A 20,991-nucleotide genomic window follows, 5' to 3' on the forward strand; every position below is an offset into this window, starting at 1 on the left:
GGCTCTGTGCCCAGGGATCACTCCTGGTGGATCTGATCCCTGGGCACATACACAATCTCCGGAATAGAATCTGGGTCAGCCACATGCAGGTCAAATGCCTTAACCTCTGTTAAGGCCCTCTGGCCCTCTCTGTACTTTTATCTCTCTGGCCCTCTAAGTACTTTTTTTTTTTATGTAGGAGTACTGCTATTTATTCAGCCACTGATTAGCTGATTGAATTGGCCATGAACTCCACCTTACTTTTTTTTTTTTTTATAAAGGTAAAGGTAAAGGCCCTCCTGTTGATCGTTGATCGTCGATTTGCTCGAGCGGGACCAGTAACGTCTCCATTGGAGACTTTGTTGTTACTGTGTTTGGCATATCGAATACTCTCGGTAGCTTGCCGGGCTTTATTGAATCACTGTGAGAGCACTTACAAAGCTTTTGGTTTAAGTCTCAGTCATACAATGAAACACCTGTACCTTCACCAGTGCCCATTCTCCATCACCAAAAACCCCAGTAGACCTCCATTCCACACCCTCCCCCTACCTGTGGTGCAGATGATTTCCATATTACTCTCTCTCTACTTTGATCACATTCAATATTTTGACACCAGACCCACCATTATTTGAGATTTTACCCCAACACTCAGATCTGCTGAAAAGGCAACAGTAGACAATTTGTTTTCTCTTGCTGGTTATGAATAACATGATGTCATGTGGCTGCAGTAGTGGCCACATGATTTTGAAATTCTGAAATTTTAACACAAATCTGGAGAATTTCTGCCAAAACCTGCTGGGTTCTGAGATTTGTCTCTGGGATCATAGCCATTAAGCAGCTTGATCAGGAGCAGGAAAGGCCGTTCGTGGGCGGAGACTTGGGGTCTTGTTGGGACCTGGAGGAAAGGGCCAGCTCCACTCCCATCCCATGAGGCCCCGCATGTCTCGTCACTGAGGGCCCAAACCTAACTGCCCAATGGCCTCTGGAGGATGGTGGCCACCGAGCCACCAAGGGGGAGCAGGTGGAGGGACAACACACTTTCCCTCCTGGGGTGGCCCGGCGACAGTAACCTACTGTAGGGTCCAGACGCATTTCTGCCAAAAGCCACTGGTTTCCGAGACTTGTTTCTGAGTCTCTGGCGTCATGGCCATTAAGCAGCTTGATTAAGACCAGAGAGGCCGTTCGTGGGCGACGACTTGGGGTCTTGTTGGGGTGGGAAGGAAAGGGCTGGCTGCACCCCCATCCCATGAGGCCTCACATGTCTCGTCACTGAGGGCCCAAACCTGATTGTCCAATGGCCTCTGGAGGATGGCGGCCACCAAGCCGCCAAGGAGGAGCAGGCAGAGGGACAGCAACCTTTCTCCCCTGGGGGGCCCGGCAACAGTAACCTACACTGTGGGGTCTGGACATATTTCTGCCAAAAGATGCTGGATTCTGAGATTTGTTTCTAAGTCTCTGGGATCATAGCCATTAAGCAGCTTGATCAGGAGCCAGAGGGGCCGTTCGTGGGTAGCAACTCGGGGTCTCGTTGGGGTGGGGAGGAAAGTGCTGGCTCCATGGCCCTCTAAGTAATTTTAATATATACTTTCAGTTATTAAAAAATGAGTGGGGGGCCAGAGTGATAGTACAGCAGGTTCGGCATTTGCCTTGCACGCAGCTGACCCATTTGAACCTCAGCATCGCATATAGTCCCCCGAGCACCTCTGGGAGTAATTTCTGAGTGCAAAGCCAGGAGTAACCCTTGAGCATTTTGGGTATGACCCAAAGAGAAAAAAAAAAGATTAGATGGGTCCGAGAAATGACTTGTGGACTAAGAATTTCTTTGTTGGTGTGTCCATTGGGTGTTGAAAATGTATTTGCTGGCAAAAATGTCTCCATCTCTTTCCCAAGTCTGGATGTTGTGGAAGCAAATCAGATGTTGACTCACATCTCCTAGTGAGGACAGGCTGCCCTCAGTATCTGGGAACCGGGGAGGAGTCCTATGGCCCAGGGATCTGCCCCTTATCCTGCCTCCCATTTGCCCTCTGGTGACTCACGTGTGGATTCTTCGACTTTGCCTTCCCAGTGCCATAGTCCACTGCCACCCGCAAACACCTTCTCACCCACCCTGTCTTCATCTCTCCCAGTTCCCCTTCTCCCTCCCATATCTCAGCTTCCCTCCCTCTGTCCCCAAATCCCTTTTCACTTTGGGAGGGGGGAGCTGCCCCAGTGGTCTTCAGTAGGTCTGCTGGTTCTCACCTGATCATATAGGTGGTTCAGTGCTGGGGCCTGAAGGTGCGATGCTGGGGCCCTGGTCCATCTTGATGGTGCTGGGGACCTCCAGGGCCATATCCTGGTGGTGTTTGGGGTTGGGGGAAGGTCACACCCAGCTCAAGGAATCGGGTTGTGCCAGGAATCCAACTCGGGACAGGTGCCTGCAGTGTTCATTCTGGAGTTTTGTAAACCCATTGGTCAGGCTACAAAAGGAGAGAGACTTCAGCGAAGGCACTCCCAGACAGGGCTGGTGTCATCGGCGGGGTTTCCTGAAGGGAGCCTGGACATGGCAGAAGCCCCTGCTCACAGCTGCTCTAGATGCCTCCCTCCCTGTTCTCTCTGGGCACCCAGGGAGCTGCAGCCTGTACCCACACCACTGTCCTCTAGATGCTTGTTGCGAAGCCCTCCTCTCCTCTGCATGCCAGAGAAGCCATCTCACCTCAGTGGGGTTGATGTAGGCAGGTAGATAGGGAAAGGCTCTCTGCAATGAAACAAAGTCTCATAGAAGAATTCTAGGCCCAACCCACCCTGTGGAGACAGAGAATAAGGACTTGATAAGACCATCCCCAGACCCTGAAGATACGGGCCTCCTCCCCATGAAATTCCTCCTTTCCGAGAACCCCCTTTCAATCCGGTTGACTCCAGTGACCCAGCCCCAAGGAGATTCCAGGACATTCCAAGTCAGATGATTCTCGAACCCCCTTTCAATCCGGTTGACTCCAGCGACCCAGCCCCAAGGAGATTCCAGGACATTCCAAGTCAGATGATTCTCGAAACCCCTTTCAATCCGGTTAACTCCAGCGACCCAGCCCCAAGGAGATTCCAGAACATTCCGAGTCAGAAGGATCTATAAGAACCAGCTCGAGAGCCCACTTGGCGCTCTCTCCACCCTCGGAGAAGCTCGCGTTCCCTCTGGACGCGTTACTCTCTCTCTCTTACTCTCCATTCCCCCGCTTATCTGCTTATCCCTTTCTCTCCCTCTCCAAAAGCCTCCAAATAAAACCTGTTACTTCACTGCTCGTCTACTCCTGAAATTCTTTTCTGCGAGCGAGACAAGAACCCCAGAAACCTCGGGTAAGGCTTGGGACTGGTCTCTCCTTTCCTGCGAAGAGCAAATTCTCGCCCCAGCTTGAGTCCGTGGCTCCCCGAGCTATCGGGTGGCGGGGATTAACTCCCGTGCCGAGAAGATCAAGCGGACTTCAGGTGTGGCTTGACGGCCACCTTGTGGGGCTGGCGGGGCTTAGGCCCGTGCCGAGCAGGTGCTCACTGCAGACTTTACCGGTCCTAGCCTACCCAGGGTTCCGGGTGGCAGAGGCGGGTGGGGAGAAAGTGACTATCTTTCTCCTCCCCACTTCACATAAGTCACCCGTGGGGCCCACCGACATCAGGGTCACATCAGGATTGGCATACAAACACGTGGCTCTTCCGGCACTCGAGCTCCTGGAACCCTTTGCCTCAAATTTCCCTTGTCTCCCTCCTACCCAAAAGTTTGGACATTTTCCTTCCTTGATAGGGATCCTGGGAGACTCATTCCAACTCTTACTAGGCCTGAGAGCCACAGTTCCTTCCATTCTGGAACTGTAGAACTTTGTTGGGTCTCAGTTTCCCCTTCGTGGATGACCTAATTTTCCTAGTGTCCTGCTGAGGGCAGTAGGGGACAGGGCCTGGCCCCTGAGAACCATCTCAGCTGAATCTGATTGGATTGCTTCAAACTGGGACCAGTACCAATGATTGTCGAAACTAAGTCACACAGAGTCACAGGACTCAGTTAACGGCGGGGAAGAGGAACCCCAGGGAGGGAAGCCACAGCTGTTCTAGAATCCCGGGAAGTGGCCTCCAGTCTGGAATGACACAGGTGAGGGGAAATAGGGGTACATCGGGGGACCCAGTGAGTTGAGGCTCACTGAAGCTAGGAGTTTCCGCACACGTGTGTCACGTGGTTTGGGATTTTTCCCTAGTTTAAAGAATGTTTAACTGGAGTTAGACACACATGTGAAGGCTGGAGAGAAAGCACAGTGGGAAGGACACGTGCACACAGCTGAGCAGATTCCATCCCACATACCTTGACGGTCCTCCTAGCCCTGTCATGAGCAGACCATGAACACAGAGCTAGGAATAAACCTCGAGTACTGCCGAGTGTTGCCCCAAAACCACACACAGATACACATGATCTGTCCTGAGGTCTGGGGAACAACCGAAGGCCCCACGTGAGAAGCTGGTTGGGGCAGGCTGGGGGACTGGGGTGCTGAGTGGGCAGAGGGCTGGGCCAGGCCCCCTGGAGCTTCCCAGGAGGAGGTCCACTCTCCAGTCATCAAGGGGACAGTGGCCCTGGAGCCCCTGCATTCAGGAGAGAGCACTAAGGAACTAGGGCCTCTGCATGTCCCCTGGAGTGCTCACAGCTCAACCAGTCCTTCCACCATGCAGGCTTGGGGGACAGTGGCAGGTGCTTCCTCCATCCCATCCTCATCCCTCTCACCAAGTCTCCATCTCGGCACATCAGATTGGCTGGAGCTCAGGGACAAGAGTGGCCCATGGGAAGGCACTTCTGGATCTCCTCACCGATGCCCCAGGGCATAGACTCTGCCTGCTGTGGTCCCAACTTGGCCCTTGTCACTGCCATGTCTGTACCCTCCCCTTGACCCAGAGTGGCATTGGCTCACGGGCCAGCTGCTTCCTGCTGCTCTGGGAGTCCCACAGGCATTCACCCACCCCTAAGCTCACACTGGTCTCTGCAGAGAGAGGCCCCTTACAGCCCCTACAGCCACCCCCTGAACCCCAAGGGCTACCAGGCAACACCCACACCACACCACAGTGGCAGGCTCAGCAGCTCCCAGGGACTGAGTCTCCTCAGGGGTCTGTCTCAAGCCTGTGCAGGGTAAGTTGCTAGCTGCTGAGGGGCAGAGGGCGTTCCTGGACAGCAGGGCCTGGCTATCCCAGTTCAGGGGAGGTGAAATTTCCAGAAGGCAGCGAGAGCTGTGTGGAGACACCCTCTGGCCACAGCTGAAAAACAAGATGAATAATTCCCATATTCCAGGGCCAAAGTTCTACAATTGATCAGTCACACAGCAAACAGTGCCGTGCAGGCAGACTGCTCCATGCCCCAGGGCACAGTGGCAGAAGGCGTTCAGGGAGCACACCCTGAAGAACCCTGCCTCCATGCAACACAGGAGCTCTCTCTGACCCGAGAAGAGTGGCGTGAGAGGCAGTGTCAGCAGGTCAGGAAAGAGAGGACAGTCCCAGGAGAAAGTGAGCCCTGCGGGCCAGGCATGGCTGACCTGACAATTTCCTGGTCCAGGCCTGCTCAACACAGTGGAACCCCAACTCCTGGCTGGCTTGCCAAATTGTGGCCTCTGATCTGGTTCTGCCCCAGATGGGGCCGATCAATGAGAAAACAAGTAACAGGTAGAGAAAGGGCTTCTTGGCGGGCTGGAAGATGTCCATCATAGAACCATCTTGTCTACACAGTCAGAAACAGCAGATACAGAACAACAGGGAGATCTATTTAAAAAAAAAAATCATCAGCATGATCAATCAGGTTTTTTTTTTTTTTTTTGGTGGCGGGGAGGGAATTGAACTTTTTTATTCTGGATCTTTTTGTTTGTTTGCAGTGTCAGGAGCCAAACGCAGGTCTCATGCAATATTTCCTGGCTTTTGTGGACTGGTCTTCTGGGGCATAATTCAAACATTTTCAAGGGCTGGAGAGATAGTACACCAGATAAGGCCTTACATGCAGCCGACTTGGACCTGCCAGTAGATCAAGATGCTTGCCTTACATGTAGCCAACCCTGTTCCATCCCTAGTATCCCATAAGGTCCCCTAAGCTTTGCCAGTAGTGATTCCTGAGTGCAGAGTCAGGAGTAACCCCTGAGCACCACTGGGTGTGTCCCCCCCCCAAAAAAATTCTGGACCCAGGCGATAATTTGTTCAGTGGGTAGGTGCTTGCCTTGTACACAGCCAACCTGGATTTGATCCCAGGCATCACATATGGTCTCCTGAGCTCTGCCAGGAGTAATCCCTGAGTGCAAAGTCAGGAGTAACCCCTGAACAGTGCCTAGATAATGACCTTTTGTGGAGGAAAGATAAGGGAATATGGCTTTCTATGTTCACACCTGACAGTGCTCAGGGGACCATATGGTGCTAGGGATGGAATCAGCGTTGGCTACATGTAAGGCAAGCATCTAAAAGCCTGGACTAGCTCTCCAGCCTATAAAGGGAAAATTCTTTACATTCTCCACAGCCTCAGCCTGCCTAGAAGAGGTTGCTGCTTGGTTAGTTTCAGGGTCTCACCCAGCAGTGTTCAGGGGCTACTCCCAATAACAGAACTTGGGGTCATTCCCGGCAGCTTGGGGACCATGTGGTGCTTGGGGGTCGGAGTCAGGCCTCTTGCATGCGAAGTCTGCACTCTGGCTGTTGAACTGCCCGAATCTGCTGCTTTTAATTCTGAATTCAGCTCGAAATTTCTTTGGGGCTGGTTTTAATAGGAAGCTGCACAGGGCCACACAGAGAGACACCAAGGCCAGCTAGGAGATCTTGGGACAGAGAGCAGAGAGCTTTTATGTGCTTTTATGTGACATCCTAGGTGAGGATCCGGAGAGGCATGCTTGTGGCCTTGGGTAAGTTGGGTGGGGGTGGGGGGTGGGGAACAGTCTTAGAAATAATGTGTTTCAAAGCCCTTGTGGGCATCTCACCCCCAGCAACTCCTTTTAAGCTTCTTGCTTCCTTTACAGTTTGCCATAACTGTTACCTGTAGTCTGGATGTGAAAACATTCACCAAACAACCCCAGAGGAGAAGCCATTAGGGTGAGGCCAGTTCCAGGAAGACCAAATAAATAGGAGCCTTTTCAGGGAGCTAGTGGGTTGGTCAAATAATGATGGATATTTATTTGGTTTGACTTTGGGGGCACACCCAGCAGTGCTCAGGGCTTATTCCTGGCTCTGCACATAGGAATTATTCCTGACGGTGCTTGGGGTCCACATGGGATGCTGGGGACTGAGCTGGGTTGGTTTCATGCAAGGCATGGGTCTTATCCGCTGTACTAACTCTCCAGTCCGATGATGGTTATTTGAGATTGGAGCTTATTCCTGAGAAGAGCTGCCACTCTCTTTCAGTTACACGTACAAGGAAGCGGTTGTTAATTCCCAGAGCTGGCTTTGGGGCTGGGGAGGCGATTTAGGGAGTAGGAGCACAGACAGAGGAGAAGTTTGAGCTTATACAGCTTCTATTGAGACGCAGCTGTTATTTATTTTTTGGCCCCACCTGGTGGGGTGGGGCCTACTTAGGGCCTACTCCTGGCTCTGTGCTCAGGGATCATTCCTGGTGATGCTCAAAGGACCACTTAGGGTGCTGGGGAGCGAACCCACATCTGTCACATGTAAGGCAAGCACCCTAATGTTAAGCTATCCGGTCCCCAGCTTTAAAAAAATGCTAAATAGTTGCTTGTTTTTGTTTTGGGGCCACACCCAGCAGTGCTCAGGGATCACTCCTGGTAGTGCTCTGTGGATTATATGGGTGCCAGGGATTGGACCCTGGTCTGCTGCGAGGCAAGTGCCCTACCTGCTATATTATCTCTCCAGCCCTTAAATGCTAGATAGTTGGTGCAAGAATTTGGCTTTTTCCAGTGCTCTGAGAAATGTTGATTTGGATCAACTTTGCTGGTTTTCCATTGCTCTTATTAAAGGGCAAACTCTTCATGGGCAGAATCCTTCCTTCCTTTGGAAAGCCATTATATACAACAATATTAAACCACAATTTAAACGAAAAGTTATACTTAAAAGTGAATTTTTTTACTTTTTGCCCCGCCCCCCCCCCCGCCCGCAGAGAAGCCTGTGCTCCCTCCTGACTCTCTCTGTGTCTCTTTTCCCCCCTCACACTTAAGTTAGAAAATTTTTGTGTGTTTGTTTTGGGGCCACACCAAGAGGTGCTCAGGGCTCATTCCTGGTTCTGTGCTCTGGGCTTGCTCCAGGATCACTGCTGGCAGGCTGAGGGACCCTTGCAGTACTCAGATAGACCCCTGGCTGGTCGGATACAAGGCCAAGCACTCTACCCACTGAACCATCTCTTCGACCCCTCTAAAATTTTTAATAAAACCATCGTACTTCAGTAAAAATTTTCATACAGCTTTAAAAAAATCTAAATACATTTCCCTTCATTCCATCCCTTCCTAGTTTCTAGTTTCTTTTCTGTTTTTTGAAACTTTTTTTTTTTTTTGGCTATACCTCACGGTGCTCAGGGTTTACTCCCCTGCTCTGCCCTCTGGGATCACTCCTGGTGGTGCTGGGGGAACTCTATGGGGTGCTGGGTGGAAGGTAGGCACATGCCCATTGTACTATCGCAAGGGCTGCTTAAACAAACTTTCCAGGCCCAGAGCAATTAATTGTACAGCGGGTAGGGCGTTTGCCTTGCACACAGCCCATCCAGTTTGATCCCCAGCATCCATCCAGCACAGCCCCCTGAGCACCGCCAGGAGTAATTCCTGAGTGCAGAGACAGGATGCCCTGAGCACTGCCAGTGTGACCCAAAAAGCAAACAAACAAAAACTCAAAACCAAAACAGACCACCACCACCAAAAAATAAAAAATTAAAAAAAAAAAAACAGAACCCCCCCAGAGTTATTTAAAAATAAATGCCTGATTTATTACCAGTGAATTTATTATTCTTTATTATTCCTGTATATTTATTTTGTGAATCCCTATCTACTCAGGATGCTGTACAAAATCTCCTGGGCGAAAACGGTCGCCACGGGACAACCTTTCAGGGGTCCCTGTTGTTCGCTTGTCCACACTCCTTCGACGACTCATCCGCTGACTCACGACTCTTGCGGTTTAGGTGTGGGGGCGTAGACAACGACTTTTCTTTCTTTTTTTTTTTTAAAAATTTTCACTTCACTCTTGGGATGCATTTATTTTTTCTTTTTTTAAAAAAAATTTCATTAGTGAAACACAATCAGGTACAGTTGTAGACAGACATCGACTTTTCGGTGCCTCCTGAGTCCTGTCCCTTCACGCCCGTCGCCCCCTTTTTTCACCCCTCAGCGCCCACCTCGGGGTTCACGTGCACCCAGCCCCGCTTCCCCCCAGCCTCATCCAAGACCCCCCCAAACCCCCCCCCCCCACGGACAGGATCTTCCCTCGGCCAACGTTCGGACACGGCTACACCGCACGCCCCCATCGTCCTGAGGGGGAGCGACCGCAGAGCCAGGGTCGGCGACGCAGCCAGAAGCGGGCGAACCGTTGGCTCTGCGAAACTGCGAGACCAAGAAGCCCCGCGTGCGCGCGCGCACGTTCCTCAAACGCCTTGTAGCCCGCGGCGCGTGCGCACGCGCGCGCCCGGATCTCGCGAGGTTAGCGACCCGCGCCAGACACAGGCAGTGCTCGCGGGTCTCGTGGGGGTCGGCGGCTCCAACCCGCGCGGGATCCCGGGCCCTGCCCCGGCAAGTCACGTTGACTCGGAGGTCTCCTTCGAAACAGTTCTAGAACATTCCCGGGAGGAGAAAAACCCGCACGCATCGTCGTCGTCGTCGTCGTCGTCGTGGTGGGACGCGCCGGGAGGCAGACGCCAGACGCCAAGACGCCGGACGCCAAGACGCCGAACGTGGAGAAGTCGCCGGACCGCGCCGCTCGCCGCGGCCGCGGGCTGGGGAAGCGCCGCTGTCGCCCGTCGAGCGCCGAGAGCCCCGCGGATCCCGGCGGCCCGACGGCAGCCCCGCCAGCGGCCCCCGCCGACGGCTCGCGCCCGCCGTCGAGGCGCGCGCGTCCCGCCGCCTCCCGGGAGTCGGCCTCGCCGCGGGCCCGGCCGGCCGGCACCATGCGCCGAGCGTTCGGCCCCGACGGCCCCGGGGGCGCGGGCGGCCGCGGCCCGGCGGTGGCGACGGCGGCGGCGGCGGCGGCGTGGCCGAGCGCCGCGCTCCCCGCGCTCCCCGCGTTCCCCGCGTTCCCGGCGCTCCCGGCGCTCCCCGCGCTCCCCGGGGCCTGCGGGGGCCCCGTCGTGGGGCCGCCGCCGCCGCCTCCGCCGCCTCCGCCGCCGCCGGCACGAGCCCCGCTGAGCGCCCTGCGAGTAGCCCCGGGCCCGACGGCGGCGGCGGCGTCGGCGTCGCCCGCGGCCGGGCAGCTGCGCGCCGGGGGCGTGGCGTGGCCCTTCGACTTTCCCTGGGGCTCGGCGCTCGGCGCCTTTCGCTTTCGTTTCCCGGTGCCGCCCAGCGCTCCCGGCTGGAACGCGGGCTGCGGGCCGCGCGCCCCCGCCGCCGCCGCCACCGCCACCATCACCGCCGCCGCCACCGCCACCATGAGCCCGGCCGCCGCCCTCCGCGAGGCCACCCGGCTGCTGTGCGCGGCCGGCGGCGCCCTGGAGCTGGACGAGCTGCGCGGCCGCCTGGCGGGCACGGTGGGCGCGGAGCCCCTCGAGCGGCTGCTGCGCGACGGCGCCCGCCTGGTGGTGGCCCGGCGCGAGGGCGCGGGCGCGGGCGCGGGTGCGGGCGCCGCCGCCGCCGCCGAGCGGGTGGTGGTGCTGGCGGCCTCGGAGCTGCGCCTGTGCCGCGCGCCCCCGCCGGGCGCCAAGGTGGGCTGCCAGGGCTTCTGCTCGCAGCTGCACCTCTGCAAGTTCATGGTCTACGGCGCCTGCAAGTTCCTCAAGGCCGGGTAAGACCCCCTCCCCGCTCCCCCCGCCCAAAGCGCCCCGGTCAGCTGAGGGGAGGGGACGGGATGCGGCCCCTGGACGGGCGTCTCCCTTGGCGGGGAGGAGGAAGGGGGCGTTCCGACGGCCTCCCGGGCTGACGACGGGAGGGGACAGGGGTCCCGGATGCGGCTCTCGGTTGGGGAGGGGGCGTCGCCTTCTCAGTGTCGGGCTTCCGGGAGGGGGGAGATTGCACGGGCGGACCCACCCGACGGCGCCTTTCCCCTCCCACCTTGCGAGCTCAGCAGCGCGGGGGTGGGGGGCGCCGGGGAGACTGGGGGGGGCCTAGCCCGGTGGGGACGGGCTTGCCGGGGTCTGGCCGGCCGCCCTTCGGCCCCCGAGCCGCCTCCCCGCCACGTCCACTGCGCCCCCGGGGTCTGGCCGCCTCGACCATGGGGTCGCCCCCCCCCCCCCCTCCAGGTTGACGATGCCCTCCGCGGTTGGAGGGTGGGGAAGGTAGCGGGCTTGGGGGTGCTGTCTGCACCTGCCTACTACTCCAGCTGCCTGATGCCAAGGCAGGATCACCCCCCGCACTGGGCAGGGGTGGAAAAAGGGCATGGAGGAGGAGGTTCCTGGGAAGCAGCTACCAGGGAACATTCTAGAAGTGTTTGCTGGAATATTCTAGAGTGGTGGCATTTGCCCAGGGAGCATTCTGGAGCCGTTTGTCAGGACCGGAAGAAAGGTGGGGAGACGCGACGTGGGGAGCGGTTTTCTCTGCAGTGTTGGCTGGTTTGGAGTGTGTCCTGGGGCAGTGACAATCCCCCCCCCCCCCCCACACACACACCCTCTGAAATGTGGCCCAGTGACCACGGCCTCGGGGTGCTGGTTTGTGATGTGTCGGCAGCTCCTACCTGCCTGCAGGGCAGGAATGGGGTCCACCCCAGAGTCTGAGCATGGAAAGGGGAAATGAGCCCTTTGGGGTCTAATGGACGAGGAGGTTCCCAGGAGCACCCTGAATCTTTATTATCCTAAGTAGTGCACATTAGATCTGGCAATGTGGGGGACTCCCGGGAGAGAGAAGCCCAGGGGGTCCCTTAGCTGGTGAGGGGGTGCAGCCATCCAGTGGCAGCCTGTCCTTAGACCTGGATTTTGAGGGGCTGACGGCCCCTGACCTGGTTGGTATTAACTGACCCAGCTAGTTGTGAGTCTGCTACGTTCTCCACCTTTCCTTGCTGAAACACAGGTGTTCCTCGTTATTGTTGTTTCGGGGTCACGCCCCGCGGTGTAGGGAGCTGCTCCTGTCTCTGTGCTCAAGGATTGCTCCCTGGAGGTGCTCAGGGCAGTGTGGGGAAGCGAGCCTGCCCTCCCTGGGGGTCTACGGGAGAGTGAGGGTGGTCTGCACCTCTTTCTCCCTTCCTGGGCTCTCTGGGCGGCTGTTTCAGGGCCACCGCTGCTCATTGGGGACAGCTGGGAAAGGTCTCAGGTCTGACTGCTCCTTGCTGCGGGGTGATATCAGTTTCTTCCATCATTCCCAAGCCTCACTTCCATAATCTGCAGAGCAGGTGATCACCCACCCAGAGGCTGGTTGAGGACTGCAGGGATGAACTAGTAAGGCACTGAGATGACCTCTGTTCCCAGTAAACGGTCAGCCTCGTCTGCGCCATCACCGCATGAGCTTAATTAGTAGATATATTGGGCCTGGTGGCTCTGTTGTTAGCCTCTTTGCCGAATATTCTTCCCCCCTTTCTGGCTCAGATCCTGCTGTGCCTGGGTATTTTGCAATCTGCCTGTGTACCAAGCACAGATAACCATGTACTTTTTTTATTATAAGTTTTATTTTCATAAATTTGTCCATAATAATTGATTACATTCAATATTTCAACTCCAATCCTACCTACACCTTCCCACCACCATTATTTCGAATTTTCCCACCACCTCTCAAGCCTGCCCCACAGGCAGATGCTAGATAACTTATTTTTTATTGCTTGTTATGAATAGCATGAGATGTTGCACGGCCGCACACTGCTGGAATTCTAAAATTTCAAATGGAGTCCTGAGAAATCTCTGCAGTGAGCCCCTCGGTTCCAAGATAATTCTGTGAGTCTCTGGATCATGGCTGTTAATGTGCTTAAATGGCACCCGAGGCAGTTCATGGGTGCGACAGCCAGGACTCCGTAGGGGCAGGGAGATGGGAAGGAGCAGCCTGTCCCGATCCCTTGAGGCCTGAAGTTTGCAGTCACTGGTCCCGCAAACTGGGTTTTACCATTGGGTTCTGGAGGTTTGCGGGCCCCGGGATTCATGGGGGCAAGTGAGGACTGGGTACTTCCAGCTCCAAACAGCAGCGTGTCTCCCGTTTTGGCCTGAGCAGTGAAATTGTTTCTACTGAGGTGGGAGGTGAAGGTCTGGGAGAGACAGGCTCGGGGCTTGGGGTTTTCTTTGAGATATTTATGATCCTCTGGCACGGGGAACTGTGTCTGAATTAAGCAAATGCAGTTTTCTTGACTCTTCTGGGTCCTGGTGGCCCAGGGGATCACTTGAAGCTTATCTGGATCATTCGGGATGGTGCCAGTCAGTGCTGACTTGGAGCCAGGGGCTTGGTGGAGGAAAGGATGGAGGAAGGGAGTGGGAGAAAGGGCTGGATCTCCGAGCACAGGTGGAGGTGTGGGTGTGCACGTTCAACTCTCACCTGTTGTCTGTGGAACGCTCTGCCTCGTGCCCCCAGGAGGCGCTTCTGCTCTCCTTTGACTCCTGGCTCTGCCCTTCTGCCCTAGGCTTGCCAGGTGCCATCTCTTCTTTGTGAAAAAGCAGCAGTCTGTACTTATGTCTCCGTGCTGGCTTTTCTCCAGATGGTCACTCCCTGAACCTAAAACCTCAACCATTACTTTGAAAGAGGGGCTCTCTAGCTCAGTTAGCGTGGCTGACCTGACTGGGTCCTTAAGTGGCAGATTCTTATTTTCTCATGTGGCTGGAAACTAAAAGGCCAAGGCGGTGGAATCTGCAGGGTTGGTTTCTTCCTATGTCTCTGCTGGGCTGGGCGGTGGCTGTCCCTATCGTCCCTCTGTTCTGGTCCCCTCTTTGAAGGACTCCCATTGGATTGCGTGAGTGCTCCCTCCCTCCCTTTATAAAATCTAGTCATTGTGACAGTGGTCTCTTTAGGTGCCAGAGAGATCGCACTTGCCTTGCATATCCCAACCTGGGTTTGATCCCCGGCTCCCCTACGGTCCCCTGTGCCTGCCAGGAGCGATTCCTGAGTGCAGAGCCAGGAGTAAACCCTGAGCACAGCTGGTGCGCCTACAAAACAAAAATGATATCTTCAACGGCTCTTTGTCTCCAGATATACCTGGGGGGGCGCTGGGGTGAAAGCTTTCCCAATGGCTCCGCCTCTTCACAGGAAGCCCTGCAGAAATAGCCACAGCCTGACCACCCCCCACAATGTGGGCGTGCTGCAGACCCATGGAGTGGATCACCTCAACTTCACAGAACTCTGCCAGCTGCTGTACCAGAATGACCCCTGGCTGCTGCCCGAGGTGGGTGCAGTTGGTGGGAACGGAGGGAAATTGGGAAGGGGCATGTGTCCATGTGCCCACTGCAGAGCCCCAGGGGGAGCCTGGCCTGCAGAATGCAGACTGGCATGATTTTCTGCTCTGACGAATCCCCCTCTGGGCCTTCAGTCAGCGCCCACGGGTCAGTCCAGGCCAGAGTTTGGCCAGTTGATTCCTCTTATGGTGCCGTAACACCAGTAGATTCCAGTTCAGGCCTCCAGCCCCCGGCTGTGGTGGGCATCGTGAGGAAGGAGGAGCTTCCACTGAGGGCTTGAGAACTGAGCCTGCGGCTGGAGCAAGAGCAGTGGAGGGCAGGCACTTCTTGCCTGGCATGTGGTTCCAATTCCCAGCACCATGGACTGAGCACCCAATGAAAGAAAACTCTAAGTCCAAGATGCTGAGAGGGCTGCTGAAGCAGGCCCCTGGGAAATGGCAGTGAAGGTTGTGGCTGGTCCTGCCATCCTTTCCCCCAAGGGCTTCCCGCTCAGATCGGGGTCCTTTGGGTGGGGGAGTCTTCTCTGACTTGATTCCGAGATCCAGTAACTTGCCATGTGGAAGGAAGAGGAAGTCGTGTGCATGATTTTCTGCGTATTCAGGTCCCTGCTTGGTCAGCATGGGTCCAGCCTATTAGGCGTCAGGGGCTGTGTGTCTGGGGCAGGGTGGCAGGGCTGAGACATGATTTGCTCTTCCAAACCGAAAGCATTGCACAGCACTGCCTCTGGGCTGCTTTACCCCCTGGGAGCCTCAGTGACACTGAATTGTAGGAGAGTGTTGAAGGACATTGAGACCTGAGTGTGTGGGGGGCTTGGAGGATGGATGGGAGGAAGGTGGAGGGGTGCTGGGTGAATTCAGTCATCCCATGGGATGAAAGCAGCTTTGGTGAGTTTGAGACTCTGGGAGTTTCCACTCAGGGGGTCTGTTAGGAGCAACCTGGGAAGCGCCACTTTCTGTCATGGGCACAGACATGTCATAGCAGCTCACAGTCTAGAGATGAACATTTTCTTTGGACCACACTTAGTGGTGCTCAGGGCTTACTCCTGGCTCTGTACTCAGGGATCATTCTTGTGGGGGGTGCTCAGGGGACTGAATGGGGTACTGGGGAATCAAAAGGCAAATGCCTTTCCTGCACCCACTTGTATTATTGCTCCGGCCCCATGGAGAGCATTCTAACAGCATGGCCGTGTGGGTGATAGGGTCACAGGTTTTGGCCAGTTCCTGAGAGCACCCCTTCTAGGTAGCAGACACATGGCAGGAGCTGAGGCCCAGGAAGCCGTGCTCAGCTCCGGCCTGTGTGCTTCTGTGTCCGCAGATCTGTCTCCACTACAACAAAGGAGATGGGCCCTACGGCTCCTGCACCTTCCAGACGCACTGCATCAAGCTGCACATGTGCCAGTACTTCCTGCGGGGCCAGTGCAAGTTTGGCAGCAGCTGCAAGCGATCTCACGATTTCTCATCTCCCGAGAACCTGGAAAAACTGCTGAAGATGGGCCTGAGCTCAGACCTGGTGAGCAAGCTGCCTGACATTTACCGGAACGCTTATGACATCAAGAATAAGAACTCTTCGAGCCTCAGCAAAAGCCTAGTGCTGCCCGCCCAGGGGACCTCAGGTAAATCCCAGGGCAGGGACTCCCATTTTTCCCCCTGGCCCTACTGTGGAATGGGACTTGGGCACTTTGGAGCTTTTCACAGTCAAATTCAGCTGGGCCCATTCCCAGCTGTGCTGCTGGGGAGATGACTAGATAGATGAGTCATACAGGAGGAGGTGACAGGCCCGAGTTGGTCTTGACTTTGAGTCTTGTGTGTGAACCCTCCCCTTCCCCCCCTCCCCCACGGCCTCTTATCCACTGAGATGAGAAACTGCCCCCTGCCCCAAAACCTTGGAGACCAAGGAGAGACCCTAAAATGAAATGGCATGCACATAACCCTAGAGGTATTCAAGATGTTGCATTCTATTTGTTGCTGATTTTAAAAAATTGGGGGCCCTCTCTGGCAGCCCTCGGGGCCCAGCTGTGTAGGTCTGTAGGTTCAGCGCTAGGTCCTGGTGATGTGCTGAGGGTAGCTAACCTGGGCGATACCAGCAGTGCTGGAGGACCGCCAGGTCTGCCCCTGGCAGTACTGGGGAACCCTGTGGTTAGGGCTGGGTCTTGACCCTGTGGTTAGGGCTGGCCTTTGTGCGCTCTCCACGTCCCTACTTGGTTTCTTTGAGGGTCCACATTTGGCATGTTTGGGGCATCACTCATAGTGGTGGGTTCTCAGGGGACCATGGGGTTCTGGGGATGGAACCTGAGGTTCCAACCACAAATGCAAACCACATGTTCCCACCCTTTGAGCTCTCTTCCCTAATCTCTGGATTTTTTTTAAAGGAGCAGATGATGCTACTTTCCACTTTGATTTCCGTTTCCTCTTTGTGTGAAACAGTTTTCAGTCTTTGTGAATTTACTTCACTCATGTCCTGCACCTTTGCAGTGCCTGTTCAACAGTAGGAACCCAAGACATTTGCAAGCAAATGGGAGCATTTGAGGCTTGGTTTATGTAATGGGCATTTCTAGATCCCTGCAGTGAGGGAACTGGGTAAGGGGCCTGTTGGGCAGCTCAGAGTTTCACAGTATTGTCTGGGCTGCCTGTGCTGGCCACCCAGGCTTTATTTAACCAGTCTGAGCTCCTGCCAGGCACCCCACAATAGCCCCTGCCCTCATATACCATGTGGAATATGAGACCTGTTTCCCCTCAACTAGCTCTCAAGACCCTAGAACCTGGGCCTTAGGGCTTCTCCTTCCGAAATACCAGGCCATGCTGGGCGCAGCACAGTCTATAGAGCACTTGGATACTGATTTCGCATTAGAAGATCTTGCCATCTGTGGGGAATTTGGGGGACAGCTTTGATTATTTACTGTGTGTGTTGGGGGGGTGGAGCTTTGGGCTAGAACCCAGGGCTTCACATGTATGCTCACCCACTGAGCCAAAGTCTCCTGTTAGTTTTTGCTCTTTGCCTTCAGTGGCAGGAACTTGGAAGTAGGCAGGTTTTCTAGAAAAATCTTTCCAGCATGCCCAGTGGGTTGTGGTCTTAGGAAGAGATGGGATGACCTGAGTGTTAAAAGCTGAGGCCAGGTGTGCCCTTGGGGAGCCTGGGAAAGGGGGCTTGAGGGGTTGCAAAGGTGGGGATGTCGAGACAGAGGGGTCTGGTGTGTTGAAAGAGTGGGAAGATGGGTTACAGAGTTTTTGTGAAGACTGAAGGCTTATAACGACATCCACATGTTGCCATTGCTATAGGTGTGGGTGACAAATGGAGCATTAGGCCGGGGTGCATTGGGGCTCTTGCTTTGGTAACAGTCACCTTGCGAGTGCTTACTTGTGCCTTTTATACTGAAATCCATTTCTTTGGCTCGGGAGCCACACCTGGCAGTGTTCTTTGGCTGTTTCTGGCTCTGTGCTTGGGGGTCCCTGGCTGTGTTGGGGCTGTGTGGTGCCAGGGAGTGAAACTGGGGTTCTTCCATTCAAAGCATAGACTCCAGCCCTTTGAGTCACCTCCCTGGACCCTATCCTGAGTTTTTTCTTAACCTAAAAGTGATAATAGTACTCATTTCTGGTGGTTCATTAACAGGAGTATTCGCTGATATTCAATCAAGTGGATAATAACAGCCCTTGGGCAAAGAGATGGTGTAGGGGATAAAGGCACTTACCCTGCACACAACCCATCTTAGTTCGATCCTGGCACCACACGGTCCCCCAAACACTATCGTGAGTGGCCTCTTGGCACAAAACTGAAAGTCGCCCCCCCCCCCCCCCAAGCACTGCTGGGTGTGGCCTCAGCCCTCCAAATTAAAGCACAGCCATTCAGTTGTCCCCCTGGAGTCCTTCCTGCCTCATGTGAAAACTGTGTCTGAAAGCAGAAGGCTCCTGGTTGATAGGATTTGGAAGTTATTATGGGGGTGGCATGGGAGTACTCAGTTTTTCCATACAATTTAAAGGTAATTGTGTTCCCAGACTCCCAAAAGAACTTTCCAGATTTTCAGGTGGGGGGTCCTTAAAAGGAACACTTGCCTATTATGGTGTGGAGGATGCTATCCCCTGGGGAGCACCAGCCTCACTCCTGGGGTGATGAGGTGGAAGCAGGTTGGAGGGCACTCCAGGTCTTGGGTAGGTCTCCTCGGAGGTGGCATGTGTCGCCCTGGGGAAAGAGGCTCCCTGCCACCCCCACATGCACACTGTCTGATTCTGGCAACCAGCGGGATGTCTTTGGGTTCTCTCAGAGGGACCCTTGGGGTGTCTCGTGCTCTGCAGGGTTTGTGAGATTTTGCCCACTTTTTTCTTGCGGGGAGATAGAGGAGTCCTCTCTCTCTCTTTTTTAAATTGTATATTTTTTGTTGGGTCACATCTGGCAGTACTCAGGGCTTTCTCTCCTGGCTCTGTGCTCAGGGATCACCCCTTGGGGGTGGGGGTGGGGGTGGGAGTCAAGGGACCACATAGGGTGCCAGCGGTTGAACCCTGGTCAGCAGTGTGCAAGGCAAATGCCCTCCCAGTGTGTTGTTGCTTGGACCCCTGCTTCTTTGTATTTTGAGCCACTCGGAGCTTTGATGGAAGCTGTGCTCCTTTGTGCTGTGTCTTTGTAGAGAAACGAGACCGCACAGCCTCTGCATCCTCCAGCGCAACCTCTGCATCCTCGAGCGTTTCCAGCCAGGGGGACAGCGATCAGATCTGCTTGTTCCACATCCGGAAGAGCTGTAGCTTCCAAGGTAAGACCGGGGGTCCTCTGCCTCTCTCCTAGGGGCGGGGGTGCACACGTGACTGCTCTTGGGCCTGGGGCTCTCCTCCAGCCCCCCCCCCAGGTCCCCTTTTCCCAGCATTTCAGCTGAAGCAGTTCGAAATAGATCTGGCGAGGTGTTGGGACTGGGAAGCATGACTCGATTCTGTAGTTCTAGAAGCCACAGTGCTGGGGACGGTGCAGGTTAGCGAGAGTGTCAAGTGTTGACTATGTGTCAGCCTAGCTTGAGGCCAGGGCCCTGCACACACTTGTGCCTGATGTGAGAACCAAGATTGATGTGATCACCGTCAGCCAAGCAAAGCTAGAGAACAGGGAAAGCCCTCCGGCAGAGGAGCACTGTCCCAGGGGTCAAGTTAGCAGTTCTGTGTTTGTGTTTTCACTCGGCCTTTGCTTGCCTTCACTTGCTGTTCTGAGCCTTGACTGAAGAAGGCCTCCTCCTCGCATTTGGTGACTCTTCACAGACACCTCCAATACTTCTTGTTCCAGTTTCAGTCTTTCAAAATTTTCCAAGCAATTTAGTAATACTTCCAGTTTGTCAGAGTCCCTTCCTACAGATGGAAGTGTGGGGTTCTCCTTCACTCGTTCCCAAAAGTTAACATGCTGTAGAACTGCACTGTTCTCCCGTTGTTCATCGATTTGCTCAAGTGGACCCAATAACGTCTCCATTGTGAGACTTGTTACTGTGTTTGGCATATCAAATACGCCACGGGTAGCTTGCCAGGCTTTGCCATGTGGGTGAGATGCTCTCAGTAGCTTGCTAGGCTCCCCAAGAGGGGCGGAGGAATCGAACCTGGGCCGACCAGGTCAGCTGCGCGTATGCTCATGCTGTATGCTCATGGTATTTGGCGTTTTTCTACACAGATAGGAACGTGTAATCCATGAATTAAATTAATGTTGTGTTTCAGTGGTTTTCTCATGTTAGTACATATAAATCTGCCTTGCTTTTATTTTTTATTTTGTGGTTGTACTTATAGGGAAATGAGATAAACTTAGGATGAAATAATACATCTTAGAACTAAAAAATAAATGAAACTTTATGTAAATAAAATGGAGACAAGGGAAAAATCAGCAAAGAGTTCTTATTATTACTCTTCCAAAATTACATGGTTTTTTGGTGTGTGTGTGTATGTGTGTGTGTGTGTGTGTGTGTCTGTCTGTCTGTCTGTCTGTCTGTCTCACTACTTACAAGTGATAGGGCTTCTGTATGGGTAAAGGTAAGGTAAAGGTAAAGACCCTCCCGTTGATCGTCGATTTGCTCGAGCGGGCCCAGTAACGTCTCCATTGGAGACTTTGTTGTTACTGTGTCTGGCATATCGAATACTCCCGGTAGCTTGCCGGGCTCTCCGAGAGGGGCGGAGGAATCGAACTCGGGTCGGCCATGTTGGCCGCATGTAAGGCGAACGCCCTACCCACTGTGCTATCGCTCCAGCCCGACCATACCACCCTGAACGCGCCCGATCTGTATGGGTATAAATGCTATAATAGTGATTACTGACAGTTACAAAATTCTTTGACTACTCAAAAGCATGAAGTGAATAGTAAGTTTTGAGAATGGTTTATCACATCTTAATAACGCCACAAAGAGGCCGCTGTCTGTAGAGGGTGGCTTGCTGGCGTCTGATGTGGGCTGCCAGGGGTGGGATTGTTGCAGGCCGGAAAAGGCCACTTGATCACTGTTTCAGCTCTCTGCTAAGGGTGCTCTTCTCAGGGTGTACCCCAGGTCTGTGGCTGAGACTCTCCAGTAACCACCAGGCTGAGGTGCCAGGGTGGGACTCCCTCATTTGTGCCCTTTCTTGTCTCCCAGTCTTCTTTTTTGAGGTGCAGGCTCACATCCAGCCATTAGTAGT

The 20,991-nt window shown here is 54.6% G+C and overlaps 1 protein-coding gene across 1 annotated transcript in view; it reads left to right on the forward strand.

Annotated features, from left to right (window-relative positions):
- Window positions 1-10,431: 10,431 nt before the first annotated feature.
- Window positions 10,432-20,991, forward strand: part of PARP12 (poly(ADP-ribose) polymerase family member 12) — a 29,373-nt gene continuing 18,813 nt past the window's right edge. Inside the window, exons 1-4 of the mRNA XM_056124024.1 lie at window positions 10,432-10,866; window positions 14,232-14,367; window positions 15,692-15,989; window positions 18,993-19,115. Coding sequence (XP_055979999.1) covers window positions 10,514-10,866; window positions 14,232-14,367; window positions 15,692-15,989; window positions 18,993-19,115 — 910 coding nt within the window. The 5' untranslated portion in view covers window positions 10,432-10,513. The remainder of the gene's footprint in view (window positions 10,867-14,231; window positions 14,368-15,691; window positions 15,990-18,992; window positions 19,116-20,991) is intronic.

The sequence above is a fragment of the Sorex fumeus genome, unplaced genomic scaffold, assembly GCF_029834395.1.
Source record: "Sorex fumeus unplaced genomic scaffold, SorFum_2.1 ptg000048l, whole genome shotgun sequence".
Lineage (NCBI taxonomy): Eukaryota > Metazoa > Chordata > Mammalia > Eulipotyphla > Soricidae > Sorex > Sorex fumeus.